General features: G+C 45.7%; 1 protein-coding gene and 1 pseudogene across 4 annotated transcripts in view; one reads left to right on the top strand and one right to left on the bottom strand.

Moving 5' to 3' along the window:
• PIK3R3 (phosphoinositide-3-kinase regulatory subunit 3) overlaps nt 1–14,174 on the top strand; it is a 102,530-nt gene extending 88,356 nt beyond the window's left edge. For all 4 annotated transcript variants that reach the window (XM_058680665.1, XM_058680672.1, XM_058680677.1 and 1 more), the window contains 5 exons: nt 2,996–3,138; nt 5,474–5,650; nt 9,279–9,353; nt 10,063–10,233; nt 13,042–14,174. In XM_058680665.1, coding sequence (XP_058536648.1) covers nt 2,996–3,138; nt 5,474–5,650; nt 9,279–9,353; nt 10,063–10,233; nt 13,042–13,240 — 765 coding nt within the window. In that variant the 3' untranslated portion in view covers nt 13,241–14,174. The remainder of the gene's footprint in view (nt 1–2,995; nt 3,139–5,473; nt 5,651–9,278; nt 9,354–10,062; nt 10,234–13,041) is intronic.
• Nucleotides 536–775, bottom strand: LOC101524456 (small ribosomal subunit protein eS27-like; annotated as a pseudogene).
• Nucleotides 14,175–19,094: the final 4,920 nt, after the last annotated feature.

Below are 19,094 nucleotides of genomic sequence, written 5' to 3'. Positions count from 1 at the left end.
TACCCCAGATGTTGCCTTCTCCTTGAAACCCATAAATAAACCAACCTTACTTGGCTGCCTGTACTTTATCACATGTAACTAGACCTCCTCCACTGTCCCTCAGTCTGGGCCACTGGTGTCGTCTGAATCCTGGAGGACTATATTGCACAAGTCTATATTGCCAGCCATTACTTTCTGTGTTGTAGAATCTTAGTAGTCATTGTTGAAATTAATAATTGCAGGAGTGGTTGAGGAATTATCCCACATGCATCAGAACTTTAGAAATATAGCAATCTTTTAGAACCCTGCGCTTATTTATTAACTTTCCAAAAAATTAACCGAGCAAAATTTAATCCTCTTTGCAAAATGGACTCAGATGCTAATGTCTCCTGTTGCCCTTAGGTTCATGGGTGTGTAGGGGACTGTCTACCTAATGTTTCACTGGGCTTTTGGAGTTAACTAAGTTTGTTCTGTGTAGCTTTAGTTCTTCTTTTTTTAATGTATCTGAAATGTGTTTATTGGGAAGGTCTCCCACTCATCTTGATTCAGGGTGCCCTTAGTGCTGTTTCCTTCGGAAGGAACGCCTCCCTTTGCCTCCTGTGGGCTGGCAGAGGACAGTAGAGCAGGTGACACACGAAACAACCATCTGTGCGTGGCTAAAAACCGAGGTGATTTTGTAGCATCTTGGGCACTTCACATCCATGAAGTAAGAACTGGGGCTCTACACCAGGCGTTTCTTCTTGTATTTCCTCTTCTCCTGCAGAGAGGGATGCAGGAGATCCTTGGTGAGAGGCATGTTCACCTGAGGGGTCGCCACCACCGGAAAGGCAGCTTTAGTTCTTAACCTTATTCTCAATGCCTGTTACTTTGGCAGGCATTCCTCGCCTTCATTTTCTCCTGATCAAACGCGTCTACCGTGGAATCTGCAGGGAATACTTAACACATTCTTCTTCCTTTTTTTTAAAAAAAGCATTTTATCTGTCTGTCCTTACTTGTCAACTATAGTGATTAGTAGATTTCAAAGTGGGTAATATTCTTTTATTTATTATTGTTGTTTTCCATGTTGTTTTCCAAATTTTGTAAGTTTAACAATTCCTTTTTCCTTCCTTAGTCCCTGATTCCCCTTTCCATCATTTTCCCTTATATTATCACAGCAGTGTTGTAGGGTTTTAGTAAAGGTTACAAGTTTAACTTTCTGCTACTTAAGTGTTTCATGGCATTGCAGGTATAGGCAAAGGTATGTATAACATCTAGTATCATACTGCCAAGGTATATTTAACTGTTTCATTAGGAGTTCTCCTTTTACTGGGGAGTAGAAACATGTACTACAAGGTATCTTGACTTCCTGGTATGCAAGTCTCCATTATACAGTTCATCTGTGAGAATGTATGTATATACTTGTTATCTGTATGAACAATTATTTTGTAGTTTGCATGAAAGTTGTTTTATATCAGAGAGAACATGATGGTTTTTGTTCTTTTGGAACTGGTTTGTTTCACAGAGCATAATGGTCTCCAGTTGGGACCATTTTGTAGTGCTTTCTTTAGAAATGAAAGTAAAGAGCCAGTGCAGTGGCTGAACTGGCTAATTTTCCACCACCAAGTGCCAGCATCCCAAATGGATGCCGGTTTGTGTCCTAGGTGCCCCACTTCCCATTCAGTTCCCTGCTTATGGCCTGGGAAAGCAGTGGAGAATGACCCAAAGCTTTGGGATCCTGCACCTGCCAGGAAGAGCTGGCTTCAGATTGGATCAACTCTGGCCATTGCAGGCATTCGGAGGAGTGATCCAGTGGATAGCAGATGTTTCTTTCTCTCCTTTCTGTAACTGTACCTTTCCAATAAAAATAAATGAAACTTTAAAAAAAAATGAAAAAAGAGAGGCCAGCACCATGACTCAAGTGGTTAATTCTCTACCTCCAAGTGCCAGGATCCCATATGGGCACCATTTTCTGTCCTGACTGCTTCACTCCCCATCCAGCTCTCTACTTGTGGCCTGTGAAAGCAGTAGAGGATGGCCAAAGTGCATGGAACCATATACACCTGTGGGAGACCCGGAAGAATCTCCTGATTCCTGGGTTCGAATTGGGTCAGCTCAGCTCCAGCCACTATAGCTATTTGGGGAGTGAACCAGCAGATAGTACATCTTTCTCTCTCTCTGTAAATCTGCCTTTCCCATAAAAATAAATTTTTAAAAAAATCAAGGTGAGAATAACTAGCATCTATAGAGTTCTGAGACTAAGTCTTCATACTTTGTGCATGGGCTTCTTCATTCTATCTGTTGACTATTTTAGCACCTCCTAGGGGGTCAGCACTGCAATAGCAGGTGCAGAGGCAGCACTTGACCCTTCACAGTGTTCAGGTGATTTGCCTGGCAGTTCAGTCTCTTCTGTGGTTCTTAGCTATATTTCTTTTTTAAAAATAATTTTATTTTTATGTTGTTTACATATTTGACCTTGACTGTGTTTAAAGCAGATTCTTTTTCATTTATTTTACAACTTTAATGATGCATTTAGAAAAGATTTATTTGTTTGAATGGCAGAGTTAGAAGGAGGAACAGAAAGAGTGAGAAAGAGAGATTGAGATCTTCTGTCCTCTGGTTGATTCTCCTAAAATGACTGTAATAGCTGAGGCTGGGCCAGGTTGAGCCAGGAGCCTGAAACTCCTTCAGGGTCCCCCACGTGACTGACAGGGGCCCAAGCTCTTGGACTATCTTCCACTGCTTTTCCAAGTGCATTAGCAGGAAGTTATGTTGAAAGTGGAACAATTCGGACTCACATTGTCCTCAGATAGAATGCCAGCATCACAGGCAGCAGCTTAAGTGCTTTTCCATGATGCTGGACCCTGAATGATTTATTGTATGTAAGTAATAGGGCAGGATTAAACAAAGAGTTGTGACCTTGCCCTTTTGTGTATATTTTTAAATTGAATTATAGCAAGAATTATTAGATTTGTTTCAGGGCAAAGCTTACAATAAATAATAAAGATAATGAATTTTTAAGTTTCTTTTTCTCTTACAGGAAATACAGATGAAGAGGACTGCAATTGAAGCTTTTAATGAAACAATTAAAATATTTGAGGAGCAGTGTCATACACAAGAACAACACAGCAAAGAATATATTGAACGATTTCGCAGGGAGGGGAATGAGAAAGAGATTGAACGGTCAGTCTTCATGATTTCTCCAAGGGTACCAGTGAGACAAGACTTCTTTACTTCCTCAGTAATTCCTGCCTTGTCTGCTTTTACCTCCTCCAACTGCAGTAGTCCTGCCATGTGGAACTACTTACTATCTTCAGTGATAGCACCAAACTGAACCTCCTCTCTTCTAAGCTCTTCTTCTTTCTCAAATTATTAATTCTTTTCCTTTACAACTCACCTTGGACATGACTTTTTCCAGAAAAATCTTCCCTGAATCTCCCTTTAGTAATGGATCCTATAAAATGTTTCCTGAAAGCCATGCCCACTCAAGTGTTAGCAAGTTAACAGAGTAGGCAGGTGACATATCTTCCCTGATAGGCTCGGTGTTGGTGTTGGTGATGGTGTCCGGGAGAATGTAATGGATTTTCAGTGAATAATGTTTGAACTGAAAATCAGCTTTCTGAGAATAAACTGGGTCACATCAAGACTTAACTCAGTAAGATTAACCTGTTACAGATGCTTGTGATGGTGGTAGTCACCAGCTTAAAAGACAGTAGTGGCTTGAATCTGAACAATAGCCAGAAAGGCAAGGGAGTTTATAGAAACTTTGAAGACTTGATGTATGATCAGATACAAAGGTGTGGGAGAAATTAAAGAGTATCCCTAGATTTCTGGTGTGAATGACCTGGAGATGGTGTTATTCACCCAAGGAAGAAGTGCATGAAGAGTCCAAGGTTGGAACCAGTGGGTTTGGAATTCCTCTGAGGGCCCAGATGGAGCCTTATAAGAGGAGGGCAGTTGGTTTTCCCAGTTTGGAACTTAAGAAAAGGAAAGATCTAGTGAGGCTTAAGTAGATCTACGATGGTGGATGCTAAAAGTGAGACTGCAGAGGGAGAGCATACTGGATTTGGCAGTTAGAAGGGTACTGGAAACCTAAGCTTCGAGTATTGGAAGAGTGAGGAATAGTGGTCTGAAGAGTGAAAAAGCATGGAAAAATAAGTAATGAACAAAATAAGTCCTATGCAATAACAAAACAAAACTGTTTCTCTTATGGGTACCACAGCATGAACATGGAGCTGTGGGGTGTTAGACCTTCAGTAGTAAAAACCATGGACTTGAATTTTGTTTTGGTCATTTGTTAGCTGTGTTACTTTGGGTGGGGTTACTTAACCTGTCTTGAATCTGTTTCATCCTCCATTTAGCTGTGGATATTTTACTGAGTGTTACGAGTAGTGATGAATAATATCTTGTCATGTTAAGCTGTCAATAAATTGCAATTATTAATAATGAACACATAGAAAATATCTGTGGTTTAGTTACCGAGAGATATAAAGTGGCATGATAAATTCTAATAGTGGTATAAAGCCATATATTATTGACAAGCAAGTAATATGAATAATTGTTGCTGTAATTGTTCAGAACATGACAAATGTTATGCTGGAAAACCTTCTGGTCATCATTTGTGGATGTGTTGAGCAATGTTCTAGAACGCTTACATGTGTTATCACATTTAATGAACATTAATAACCCAGTAAAGTAAATAGAAACATACTTTAAACAGAGGACAAAATGAAGGCACAGACAAATTAAGTAAGCTTTTTGTAGCCCCACAATAAGTGACAGGACAAAGAGCCATACCTGGGTAGGCCCTTACAAAGCCATTGCTGTGAACCACTGGCAGGAAGGAGGGCACTACCTCGTGAAGGTCTTACCTGCTTTACCTCAGCTTTACCTGCTCAGTCATGGCTGGATTCATGACCCAAACAAGAGCACTGTGATTCTGTCTCACATTGTAGTTTGACTGTTTTCCTCTGAGTTAACTTTATCCTCAGTCAGCCTTTGCCTGTGAGGCAGCAGGATAGCTGGGAGCCTTAAAATCACATGTTCATAACTTAGCAACTTAACTTCGCTCTGCAGAGAGAAAGCGAGAACCTCTTTTCACAATAGTCCCACAAAAGTCCTAGAACTGACTCATTTAGTCAGTTGAAGTCTGACTCCTGAACCAGTCATGGTAGCACCAGGAGAGGGATGGGCTGGCTGCAATCTGCTCTACCAGCCAATCTGGGCCTCGTGCATGCATCTCTCACCTCTGGAGCTGAGGTGAGAAGAGCACTGGTCAAAGTGTAGGACACCTGTGAAGACAAACTGGGTGGTAAATATACCACTTGTAATAACTTTGAAGTAAATATTATCTCTGAGAATTTTGACCTACCAATGCTAGTCTCACAGTGGGAATGGATTCAGACCAAGCAAAAACAACAGCTGTTTACCACACTTAAGAGCTCAGAACCATGTTCACATTATAGGAGACTTCTGTTTGGTTGCTATTTTAGCCTTAATTTGTCAAATATTTTCACAGCATTATGATGAATTATGACAAACTGAAATCACGTCTAGGTGAGATTCATGATAGCAGAATGCGTCTTGAGCAGGATTTGAAGAAACAAGCTTTGGACAACCGAGAAATAGATAAAAAAATGAATAGTATTAAACCTGACCTGATTCAGCTGCGCAAGATCCGGGATCAGCACCTCGTGTGAGTAGGGGATGGTGTGGGGAGATGCACGGGCATCCAGTTACTATGGGGCCAGAGGTGTTGCAGGTGGAAAAAGAGATTTAGAATTGAGAATTGGCCCACGAGATGGCAAGATTTAGCAAAGGAGCGATGTTGTAGGACATCCTAGAGTTATCTGAAGTCAGCATGTGGGGCAAATCAGAATGTAGGACTTTGGAAGTCTCAAAGGGTAGCTATGGCACAAGCAAAACACTGTCAGTGAGAAGGTACAGGTAATACTTGCCTAAAGTACCAAAACCAGAGTTGTTAGTTGAGTGGTAGGAGCACAGAGAAACGATCATCTCTCAGAGGCAGAACCGGACACTGTCAGTGGGGCCTCCAAGGGATCACACCTGATAGTCTTTTAGGGGGTTTTTATATTTAACAAGTGAAATTCTTTTTAAAATAATATAAACATGTCTCTAGCAGATACTTGAGATAATTTGCATGGTGAAACTCCATTTTTAAAAAAGATTTATTTTTATTGCAAAGTCAGATATACAGAGAGGAAAAGAGATCTTCCGTCCATTGATTCACTTCCCAAGTGACTGTATTGGCCGGTGCTGTGCCGATACAAAGCCAGGAGCCAGGAACTTTTCTCCAGGTCTCCTACGTGGGTGCAGGGTCCCAAGGCTTTAGGCCGTCCTCAACTGCTTTCCCAGGCCACAAGCAGGGAGCTGGACGGGAAGCACGGCTGCTGGGATTAGAACCGGTGCCCATATGAGATCCCGGTGCACAAAGCGAGGACTTTAACTACTACACTGTCTCACCAGGCCCCGTTTTTCTTTTTTTAAATTAGGAAAAACTGTGATATAGTCAAACACAGGCATTGTAAGGGTGTTATCCAAACAGAGATTCAAAATTTATTGCTGAAATGAAGTATGCGAATTAGATTTTTAGAAAGACAAATGACTGCTTTGTTAAAAAGTAAATCCATTCCTAGACCTCACCAGGTAGGATGTAGAGTTCAGTTATTCCTCACTGGCTAAGTTGTTGGAGATTTCTCTGCTCACCCGCCTAAGACTTCTCTTCTTCAATTGTTAAAATATGGCTTGTTAGAGTTACAAGACTGTTTTGATTGCCCTAGAGTGCACAAAGTTCTGTGAAATCTTGCTTGAATACTATAAACTTCTAAGTTTAAATTTTAAAAAAAGTAAATCCATAAGAAAGGAACTTCATGTATTTGGCTTAATTTCTAAGTGATGTGTATAATAATCTATGGTGGTATTATTAACACTAGTAATTACTTGAGTTAGGGGCACCGGTGGGAAAAATGACATGAGGGAAACTTGCTGGGTCCTAGAAATGGTCTGGATCTTCATCTGAGTTGGGTTACATAGGCTTGTCCAAATATGCAAATTAATCAAGAATAGGCTTTGGCTTAGAGGTTAGGATGGTAGTTAGGATGCCTACCCCCTTTACTGGGGTGCCTGGATGAGAGCCCCAGTTCTGGCTCCCAGTTGCACCTTCCTGCTAATGTGCACTTTGAGAGGCAGAGGAGATGCTCAAGCGTTTAGGCCCCTGACGCCCACAGGGAAGATGGGGGTTGAGTTCCCAGCTCCCAGCCTTGGCCAGGCATAGCCAGTGGTACAGGCACCTGGAGAATGAACCAACAAATAGAACTAGCTTTCTCCCTTGCTCTTCCTTGCTCTTCTTTTTTTTCTCTGCCTCTCCAATGAAAACAAAACAACCTGTCTGTACATGTAAGAGTAATGGAATATATACCAGTACCTACCTATATACCAGGCTAACTCTCCGCCTGCAGTGCTGGTCACCCCTATGGATGCCATTTCTAATCCTGGCTGCTCCACTTCTAGTCCAGCTCCCTGATAATGGCCTGGGAAAGCAGCAGAGGATGGTCTAAGGCCTTGGGACCCTACACCCACAAAGGACACTCAGAAGAAGCTCCTGGCTTCCTGCTTAGGACAGGCTCAGCTTTGGGAATGAACCAGCGGATGGAAGATTTTCTCTCTCTCTACCTCTTCCAAGTAAAACTAAATATTAAAGAAAATGGATTTCTTAAATGTAAAATCAGTTAAAATTTCATTTCAGAAAAGGACTTTGGGGAGTGGTGTGGTAGTTTAGGCAAAGGTACTGCCATTTTACATCGGCCCCTTTGTAAACAACTTTAAATATGAGGTTTGATGCCAGGTTATCTAGCATAAATGGTGTCAGACAATTTCAGTGTTAGTTTTGAAGATTTTTATTCAAAGCAGCCCACTAGGAAATATAGGGTTACTTGAGAAAGGATGGAAAAGTGAAGTTGTAAAAGTGTTATTAGGACCCGGTGGCGTGGCCTAGTGGCTAAAGTCCCCGCCTTGAAAGCCCCGGGATCCCATATGGGCACCGGTTCTAATCCCGGCAGCTTCACTTTCCATCCAGCTCCCTGCTTGTGGCCTGGGAAAGCAGTCGAGGATGGCCCAAAGATTTGGGACACTGCACCTGCGTGGGAGACCCGGAAGAGGTTCCAGGTTCCCGGCTTCGGATTGGCGCGCATCAGCCCGTTGCAGCTCACTTGGGGAGAATCATTGGATGGAAGATCTTCCTCTCTGTCTCTCCTCCTCTCTGTATATCTGGCTGTAATAAAATGAATAAATCTTTAAAAAAAAAAGTGTTATTATTACAGTAACAACTTGGAGATCCATGCAGTTTCACATGGAAAATACATATTTTCCATACATTCTGAAAAAAGAATTTGTACCCCTAAATTGTTTGGGTTGTTTTCCTTGAACTCTTTGGCGTACCCTTGTATTTTTGATTATGTGTTTTCTGAGTGTGTGTTTGGATTGTTTGTAAGCATTGGGCATCTATATCACCTTGTTTAAAGTGAGCTTACATTTTAGTGGGGGGGGCATACACATGAAAGTATAAAGCAGTGGGTTGTAGACAAATGCTGATGATGAAGGAAGGAGGTAAAGTGTAGGCAAGGACTGGGGCGTGTCTTATTTGGGACAGATAGATTAGTTTCCTTAGGAGCTGATGTTTATAACAAGATCCGAGTGGTTGGGGAGCTTATTTGAAAGTGGTGATGAATAGGACACTTGTAGACAACTGACCGTATGAAAGGAACTAAATTTGATGATTTATATAATCGTGTATCTAAAATGTTGGTATGTTTTAAATGTTGCTATGATTTGCTTGGTGATTAAACAAACTCACACTAAGTATGCAGATTGCCAGACTTAATTTCTTATTGTGCATGAAAATAGATCTTGAGATATCTGGTTAGAACTTTTGACTGAGTTGAGTAGGCCACACAGGAAATGGGTTCTGTGGTTTAGTGCAGGTAGCATTTGTGATACTCTGCCTACCTAACTCATGATTTCGGAAACAGAGCTCCCCTTGTCTGTGTGTGATTGGGATGCCATGGCCTTCTGGGAAAAAAAAAAGTGCCTCATTTCAGGTAATTTGCTGTGTTTCTGCCTGTTTTGTGGAGAGAAAAAAAATCATGGTATTAAAGGAAAGATAGTGGCGAGATTAATTTAGGGAAATCTCTGACCACTTTTCAGGGGGTTATGGGACATAGATGGCTGGCTGCTGCACTTTGGGAGTTTGGTTGGTCCAGGCAGAGTTTACACTGGTGCTGACACTGGTGTCTTACCTCTGGCAGGTGGCTCAGTCACAAAGGAGTGAGACAGAAGCGCCTGAATGCCTGGCTGGGGATCAGGAACGAAGACACGGATGAGTATGTTCTGCCTGCACCTTCCTGTTACAGTGTTGTGTTCCCTAGGCAATTTGTGGGCCTTCTTTAAACTTACCAAAGTTGGTTCTCATGGTCACTTGAGAATATTGTGTTTTTTGAATTGAACTGTCCGAAGAACACCGTGTTGGCATTAGAGTTCAGCCTCCTGCCCAGCCATATGCCATCTGGATGCATAAGCACCTGTTCAAATAGTCACGTGTCAGCTCATTGGATGGACGCATGAATTCTGTGCTTTCTGCACCGTAGCAAGTAACAAAGTTGTTAACTAACACACACATGCACACCCCACCTTGAGGGGGGTGTTTAGCATAGTGGTTAAGGTGTTGCTTGGGTTACCTGCAACGCATCCTGGAGTCTTAGGTTTATGTCCTGACTCCACTTCTGACTTCTTACTAATGTGTACCCTGGGAAGCAGCAGTAGTGGCTTCAGTCCTTGGGTTCCAGATAGTTTCTGGCTCCTGGCTTTGGCCTGGCACAGCCTGTGCTGGTGTGGGAATGAAAATCTTTCTTCGTCTGTGTTTTTCCCTGCTTTCAACTAAAACAAAATAAGAAAGGAAAACGAAACATCCAACTAATTGCAATTTAGTTTTGTCATTGGGGTAAAGATTTGTAAGAGCATTCTATTCATGAAATTGCTTTTACATGTAAATAACCATATTATCAGTTAATATTTTCAACATTTAATTTTTAGAACCTATTTTTTCAATGAGGAAGATGAAAACTTGCCACATTATGATGAGAAAACCTGGTTTGTTGAGGATATCAATAGAGTACAAGCAGAAGACTTGCTTTATGGGAAACCCGATGGCGCTTTCTTGATTCGTGAGAGTAGCAAGAAAGGATGCTATGCTTGCTCCGTGGTGTAAGTCATCTTATGATTTATGAAACCTGGTTCGTAAGGGGAGGGAGTTGTGACTTTTTGAATTTTTTGCAATGAGGAAGAGAAAATCAATCCCCTCATTTAAAAATCACATGAAATGAATTAAAGTGCAATAACGTATGAGAACATATGGCATAGACCATTAATGCTCGTACCAAGAGAAGTGTTTTATGATATCCGAAATTATTTTGGAGATTTTAACTTGCACGGTAAGTAGATAGAACTGCAGAAGTTGCTACTATTAGATTTTAAGAGTTTATGAAATCTTGAATTGCAGAAAAAATGACTTAATTTTTAGTACACTCCTGTAGGTTTAACTTTATTTCCATTGTAGATGAGGGAAAGCTTAATTGAGTGGAACTATATTTACTTCAAAAGAAAAACTGTCTATGTTTTAAAGTAAAATTAGTATCCTGTGAAGGTAGTGATAGAAAATTTGCACATATTTTTCTTACTATGATCTTAGGACTTCTCTGGAAAAAGCTTATTTTCCTTTTATGAAAAGTAAAATTCTCAGGATAATTAAGTATGCCCCATTGGATTTTACCTGAGAGTTTTGTTAAGAAGGAAAACATTGTTCTTGTTAGTTAGAAAAGAGGTGTGCTGCCGCGTATACAGGGTTCCGATTCTGGCCAGACTGCGTACAAGCTGTGTAAACGTGGGTAAAGTACTTAACTTTTCTTTGCTTTGGTTCCTTGTCTGTAAAATAAAGATGATGGTAATAACAGTAACAGCTACTCTGGGGGTTTTACGGGTCAAGCAAGGCAGGATGCTTTCTGCTTTGGTAGACTGAGGCCCTGCTGGTAATCTGATGATGAAGAGTGTGCAGGGCAGAAGGCAGACGCAGCTGACAAAGCCTTCCGACTCAGAGAGGGCCAGATGGGGGAGGCCCAGGAGACACGCATGTGCGCAGAGTGCTGATGCTGACATCTGAGCATCTACTCTTCAGGGGTCTGCTTCTGTCAGGGAGTCAGAGTTGGTATCCAGGCTTCCTGGATTCAAAACCCACATTTATCTGTTGCACTAGGCTTTCCTCATTTCACAGATATCCAATATAAATGGCCTAAAATATATATCATCAGTATGCCTGGAACATGCAGAACTGTTCATTGCGATACAGAAGGAGAAGATGGGGGCTGGAGTATTCATTCCAGCAATGCAAGGATGGCTCAGTATGGAAAAATAAATTGATATGAGAAGCCACAGTAATAAAGAACCAAAGCACATGGTAATCTCAATAGCTGCACAAAAAGCATTTGCCAAGGGTGAATGTTGGCACAGCAATTTGAATCACGCTTGGGGAGCCCACATCCTGTGTTGGAGTCCGGGTTCCATTCCAGCTGACAGCTGATGCACATTCTGGGAGGCGGCAGAGGAGGGCCCAAGCCCGCCGTGAGGCAGGCCTAGACTAAGTTCCAGGCTCAGCAGTTTCCATCTGCCCAGGCCAGACTGTTCCAGGCAGTTAGGGGGTGACGCAACAGATGAACAGTCTCTCTTCTCACTCCCTCTACCTTTCAAATGCAATGAAATATTAATTTTTTAAAAAGTGTTGGACAAATTCCAACCATCTTTCCTGTTTAAAAATATTTGAGGGCCCAGCATGGTGGCCTAGTGGCCTAGTGGCCAAAGTCCTTGCCTTGCAGGTGCTGGGATCCCATATGGGCGCTGGTCCTAATCCCGGCAGCTCCACTTCTCAGCCAGTTCCCTGCTTGTGCCTGGGAAAGCAGTCGAGGACGGCCCAAAGCCTTGGGACCCTACCCCCGCGTGGGAGACCTAGAAGAGCTCCGGGATCCTGGCTTTGGATTGGCACAGCTGCGGCCGTTATGGCCACTTGGGGAATAAATCATCAGACAGAAGATCTTCTGTCTCTCCTCCTCTCTGTGTATCTGCCTTTACAATAAAAATAAATTTTTTTAAAGTTTGGTAAACTAGAAATAGAAAACTTTTTCAACCTAATAAAATTATCAGTCAAAAATACAGCTAACATATGTAATAGATGAATAGTGAATGCTTTCTTCTAGGGTTAGGATTAGATGAGGATGTCTGTTCTAAGCACTTTTATGCATCATTGTACAGGAGAACATTCTAGCTGGAGCAGTTAGGCAAGAGAAAGATTGGAAAGGAAGTTATTAGAGTGGGTAAGTTAGTTTAGCAAGGCTGTAGGTTACAAGTTACAGAGGTGTATTTGTCTAGCAGTGACCCCTCCAAAAATGAAATTTGCAATAGAATCAAAGTGATGAAATACTCAGGAATAAACAAGACATGTGAGGGCTGCATACTGAAGATGGCAACTGATATTTGAAAGAAACCTTCAACAGTGAAACAACATTTTGTGTTCGTGGACCAGAAGGCTTAATGCTGGGAGTTAGCACTTCCCAGATTGCTGTGTCATCCTGTGAAATCCCAGATGGGTCTTGGCAGGGATGGACAGAATGATCCTAATATGTTTATGGAAATGTAAGGGCCCCCGAGTATTTAAAACAGTAGAAAAAAGAAGACAGTCATTGAAATCAATAGCAGTCATCACGTCTCTCAACTTCAAAGTTTTACACACTGCTGAAGTAATCAAGACTGAGGTGCCAATGTAAGGTTAGCCCTGGGGGTCACCTCTGGTTCTGACATAGTTACAGCTGTGACCCTGTACCAGGTGTTGAGTGGAACGCAGTTTTACAAGCTTTGGTTGACAGACCACGTCTCCTCTGTGTGGCAGCTGCACTCCTACTCCCAGCCATTTGCTGTCTTTTGTGTGCAATGTGTGCCTTCATGGCTCTCTGGTGTGTGTCGTTGCAGTGCCGACGGCGAGGTGAAACACTGTGTGATCTACAGCACGGCACGCGGCTATGGCTTCGCGGAGCCCTACAACCTGTACAGCTCGCTCAAGGAGCTGGTGCTGCACTACCAGCAGACATCCCTGGTGCAGCACAACGACGCCCTCAATGTCAGGCTGGCCTACCCCATCCACGCACAGATGCCCTCACTCTGCAGATAAAGGGGCACGGGAGGAGAGGCGGCTCGTGAGCGTGTTTTCTACCATTTTTATTCGAATCCGAGGAGGGCATTCTTTCTACGTAGACTGCTTGTTTTGCACAAGAAGTGATTCTGTGAATGTGAAATGGAGAGGCCGAATGGCAGCCGGCCAGGATTGGGGGGCCTCCAGGGCCTGGGGTTTGGGGAGCCTCAGCTGAGCTGCTGCACACATACTCAGCTGGAAGTGGAGGTGGCTTGTGAAAGATCTGTTTCTTTGGGATTTTTGTTTTCAGTTAGCCAGGCACCCTCAACAGAATACAGTGAGCTTGACGGGGTGGGGGGTGGGACTTGGGGGCTGCAGGGTCTCTGGCCCTCTTGGGCATCAGCTCTGATGCCCCAGGGAATGGGTCTGTGGGGAATTCTGTGTTGCTCTAACAGCCTTCCTCCCCTCCCCCCACAGAAGACTGTTGGCTTCTGTGGAGAACGGGGTTTGTTGAAACGACAACCAAAGGAAAGGGGGAGGCTTGGATTTCGTGCAGAATCTCAGCCCCCAGGGGAGCACACGTTTGGCTGAAGGCACTTTCTTCCTCACCAACACAGCCGGGGCTTTGGCGTCTCACTAGGTCCCCCCTAGCACGCACCACGTTCAGACTTCGTCCCAGCAGTATTGGTGATGAGGGAAGCAGCTCTGGTGGCTGAATGCACGTTTCTATACCAAAACTTGAAAAAAGACAACTAGAATCTGTGAGTTTCCGCAAACACTAAGATTGGTCAGTGAACTCCTTCTGCCCTTGTTTCTCAGCATTTTTATTGTTGTTTTTGGTGGGAATGGTGAGCTTTGAATCCTAAAATGAAGTTGGTGCTTGTGTGGTGTTTACTTAGCCTAAAGAATGATCTGTTGTTTGAAACCTTTGTAACTTGTTTGAGTGAAGGTGCAATCCAGTGCTTTTAGCTGGCTTCGTATACCAAATACTGACACAGAACAGCAGTTGTATATGGGCTTCCTCAAGTTTGGAGGCCCTGCAGAACAGTAGGCATCCTTCCAGTTTTGTCTCCCCCCTCCTTTGCTGGGTGGGGTGTCGGGAGCCGCAGGTGGCTAAGAGCACTGAGACTGGGCAGAGACCTGTAGATCAGAGCAGGAGTCCGGCGTCCAGGGTCAGAGTCATACCCCATTACACGTGTGCTTCGCTCCAGCGGGCTCTGAAACCTCGGCAAGGAGAGGAGGCTTGAGGGTCAGGCTGTCAGGAGAAGCCATCTGGCCGCTTTTCTCTGCGTTGTTTGTGATCCAGCCATTAAGGCAATATGCCGTATGCCCTTCCGCTCCAATGGTTGTGATTTTAGGCCAGGAATCTTCTGCTCGATGTGGTTTAAGCCTTCCAGCTGAGTAAGTTTGGCAAATGGGGGCAGGGGAGCAGGCATCCACTCCTGACTCCATTATGCCACACACTCATTAGTCAAAACTCATCTAGCAAGTAGAGCCCAGCTGCCTGCCAGCCCAGCCTGGACCACAGGGGACTCGGGGTGAGTCAGGTATTTGCGCCCAGAGCTGTGCAGTGAGGCCTCTGATTAAGAATGGCCAGCACCCAGGTCTTAGTTTGTAAGGCCTACAGCCAGGAGAGCTCTACTTCAGAGCCAAAAGGAAAACGAGTGCTACTTTTCCCTGAGCACTTGGGGGGCAGGGTCTAGAAGGGGCCAAAGACAGTCAAGGTTTTAGGAGAACCTCTACAGCTAGCAGCAGTGAGAAAGGGAAAGGCACCCCAGTCTTTCCTGTGTATGTTGCTGTCTCGGGATTGGATGAGGCAAAGACAAGTGAACCCTCCTCCAGTGCCCTGTTCTTAGGCCTGTCGTGGATAGCACATCCTTTCCCCAACTGCCGGATGAAAATCTTGCTGAAAATTTTCACTGAGCAATGCAGGGCCAAGTGCAGCTGAGCACACCTGAGTGGCTTTGCACCTGCCTAAGCGGCTGGACGCTCCAGAAGGGTTACCCGGACTTCCCCTCCGTGATACTAGCTTTAGCATGTTCTGTGCATCTCTTCTAGAACACACCAAATGGGACCGATGCTACATACTTACAGTGTTGAACAGTGAGTCTGCACCTGTTGGGCAGATGCTGAGAGTATGCAGGGAGAGAACAGGCACCCTTTTGTTACCATTGCTGGGCTGGCTGGTGGAGAAGGGCTGTTCTCCCTGCCCACACTTTACTATCCTTTGCTCTCAAAATCATTGCTCTGTGGGATCATTTGAGAAATTGGACATATCTTCTGAACCTCACCTCCAGGCCCGTGGGGGTGGCACCATAACTGTGGTCTCACTTGGGCAGAGACAGATCTAGGCTAGAGGGGATTTTTACTCTCCTGGCAAAAGGAAGCCAGTGACCAGCATGAACAGGCTGGCTGGGCACGGGCTCCAGGCCTGTTGACTTCACGTGGAACTTCCATTACCGAACAAAGCATTTCCACCTGACGTCAGCTTGGCGACGGCTCAGGGCTGCAGGGGCTGCCCGAGTCCTAGCTGGTGATCTGGCCAAGGATGAGGACTTCCTCATACCCCGACTCTGCCTTCCACAGCCCCTGGGCTCTCACTGGCGTTGGACCTTGTGTGCTCTGACACAGCCGTGTGGTGTCTTCCCTGAGCTTCCTCTCGCTGCTGGGAATCAGCCCAAGTTGTTCTCTTGAGCTAAGAACTGCACGTAGGCAGTTTCTGATCTCTAGGTCTCTGCCAGCAGCGATGACCCCAGAGCGGGCCTCTGTGAGGGTCCAGATGGGGGCTTGCCTGGGCCCTCTGCTGCCAGCTGCTCAGCTCTGCTTTAGCTCCAGCCACTTGTGACAACCCACCTCGTTTCCTTACTAATTCCAATTCCAGCATGTGACTTTGGTGCCCTGTTGTTACTTGTGAAAAGCGATTCTTTTGTTGTCTTTGATGTAGTAAAAAAAAAAAAGTCATGTAGTTTACATAAATATCTGATTCACAAGGAAGCCAGCTTGTATGTCTTGTGTTGGGACAGTTCATAATGTAGCTCCTAGACCACTTTGGCAAACTATTCTTGTCACCAGGTGTGTTCAGACATTGCTGTGCAGTTGTGGGGGAGGGAGGGGAAAAGTAAGGGGTGGTATTTTCTGGTCTTTTTGTTTTTTACCTTCCCCACAAGGGGGACAGTCTGGCCAACTTGCTCCAATCATGCAATAAAGACATTGCAATAAAGCACGTATCTGTTTTCATGCTGTGAGGGGTGGGCTGGAGGGAGGGCAAGAGAAGACAGAGCGTTGAAAAGCCTTTGAGACTTCCAAACTCTCTCCACAGTGGGAACCACAGGAGCAGTCCTGGGCTGATGGGCCACCAGAGGGGCTCCCCTTCCCCACAAGGAAGAGATGAGCCTTGGCAGGCCTGGTGCCAGAGTGTTGCCACACTGCACAGCTGTTGGGACACGGTGAGCTCCGTGGCTGCCTTCCTCTCCTGCAGCTTCTACTAAGCCCAGCCTGTTTCATAATTTAGTGAATAGAAGTACAATTCATCCTGTTATAGCCCCTATTAATTTTTCTTTGAATAGCAAAATATTTCCAACTTTACTACTTCATCTCTAATACTGAGAAGCTGGGATTGGTGTTACAGCGTAGTGGGTAAAGCATTGGTATGAATCCTAGTTGTTCCAGCTCCTTGCTGATATGTTTGGGAAAGCAACAGAGGATGGTCCAGGGCCCTGGGCCCCTGAACCCATGTGGGAAATTGGGAAGAAGTTGCTGGTTCCCAGCTTCAGTTGTCGTAGCCATTTAGAGTAGACCAGTGCATGAAGATGTCTCCCTCCTTCTAACTGCCTTTCCAATAAATAAATATTTTTTAAAAACACACTGGAAAGCCCCGCCCCACCACACCACTTTCTGGCACTTCTCAGACCCATCCTCATGATAGCAACAAGTTGCCTTTCTATGATACAAACCCAAGCCTGTGCAAAAGCAGTACTTTGGCATTGCTCTTTGGGCTGTAAGAAGTGTCCTAAATGCTCTGGCTTCTCCCTGAGGCAAGCTTTCAGTTCCCTCTCTGGGTTTCACTGGCTAGGTCCCCTTAGCCAGTTCCAGTGTCCTCCTGGGCCTTCTCTCTCGGCCTGGACGATCTTCACCTGCAGCTTACTCACCATCTATTTCCTGACAGCTTCACGGTCTGTGTCTAGCCATTCCTACCTTTCTCCCTCAGACAGGACGTCTCCTCACCACTGCTCTCCTACTTGGAACCACCCTAATGGGTCCCTCCTTCGTTCTCCTGTCTTGCTTTCCTCACTCAGTAGCCAGAACCATCTTCCTGTTGCAGCCCAATACCGCTTCCCTGGAGAATGACACACCGTTTCCTGGGGGAGAAGGGAGCTGCCCCTGACCCTGAGGCAGCTGTGTTCAGCATCTCCCACCCTCATCTTCCAGTCCCCCTAAACCAGGTGGTTCTGCCTCCTGCCACCCCTTTCACCTACAGGATGGTGCTTCTGACCAGCTCCTGGCATACATGGCACCTGCAGCCATGGCCCCTGCCATCACCTGGACGAGACCTGTCTTCCTTGTGCCAGGTCCAGGTGCCTGAAGGAAGCAGGAAGTATGAACCAGAGGACTGGAGAGAGGTCACCTGCTCTTGAGGCTGCCCCATCTCATGCTGGAGGGTTTGGACTGGGGTCTCGGCTGGCTCTACTTCAGATTCCAGCTGGCGAGGAAGGAGGTGACAGCTCAAGTACCTTGGTCTCTGCCACCCACAGAGACTCTGACAGGGTGCTGCTCTGGGCCCCTGAGCAGCCCTAGCACATGGGCACCTTTCTCAAATAGATACATCTTTAAAAAAAAAAGTCCCCGGCAGCCCAGCAGCTGGCAGGGCCCAGGGACGCGGGGCTGGGACAAAGTGCTGGTGCTGCCTGGGTATGCGGGTGCTGTGCCCTCCAGCAGCCCTCTGGGGGTACGGGGATTGTGGCTGCTGAGGACCGGGTTGTCACCTCAAGCACTTGTGGTCCAGAAAAAAAGTGTTTTTTTTTTTTTTTTTAAGGGCTGGACAGGGGCCTTAGATGCCCTGCTGGAGCCAGAGCCTGTGGGAGTAAGGGCTGTGCCCCAAGACAAGCAGGAAGGGGAGGCCTTGGAAGCTGTCCAGGTCCGCCCAGATGTGTTCCACAGCTGGGACTGCCCAGCCACATCCCACGGCCAGGCCACCCTGCTCTCAGGTCCACCTGCAAGGTGCATGCCCACTCCTATGAGGAGCTGCTGCTTCCTGCTTCTCTTGCATTGCACCTGTGTGGAAGTGCCGCATCTGGGAGAAGCTTCTGCACAGACAGCTGTCTCTTCAGGCTCTGGGATGCGGCAGGGGGTGGGGTGGGGTGGGAATGGGGGTCGGGGGAGAGGGGGCTATTCCTCACTGGGAAAGGCAGCGCAGCCCATTTTCTGAGACAGTGCATGGCCTGGATGCTGAGGACTCTTAACACCTGTCTGTAAACCACTCTACAAATAGGCTTGAATACACTTCTGCTGCAAGAACAAAAAGGGCTGGGAAACTGAGTCGCCTGATGTCCGCCCAGAGTGGACTCGGTCAAAGTGTGCCCTCTGCTGGCCACAGTCTACCCTGTGCTACGTGCTGGAGAGCTGAGGGTCAAGGAGCTGCTAGCAACCCTGTTGCCACCTTCAGACCCGGTGGCCAGTTTGTGGGGCCATGGATACAGACAGCTCTGCAGACCCTCCTCCGCCAAGCCCACTCCCCGCCCTGTGCTGCCTTCTCCTTCCCAGCTCCCCAAACTGGTCCCAGGAACGTCTTCCATGTCTCTCCCCCACTGCCCACCTCCAGGTGGCACCCTGATCCCAGGGTTGCAGTGTCTACTCTGGCACTGAGGCCAGTTCCACAGCCCTGGCAAGGTTCACT

This window comes from Ochotona princeps, chromosome 2 (genome assembly GCF_030435755.1).
Source record: "Ochotona princeps isolate mOchPri1 chromosome 2, mOchPri1.hap1, whole genome shotgun sequence".
NCBI classification, from domain to species: domain Eukaryota; kingdom Metazoa; phylum Chordata; class Mammalia; order Lagomorpha; family Ochotonidae; genus Ochotona; species Ochotona princeps.
The sequence above is the reverse complement of the archived record's forward strand: the minus strand, read 5'-3'. Positions and strand labels throughout refer to the sequence as shown.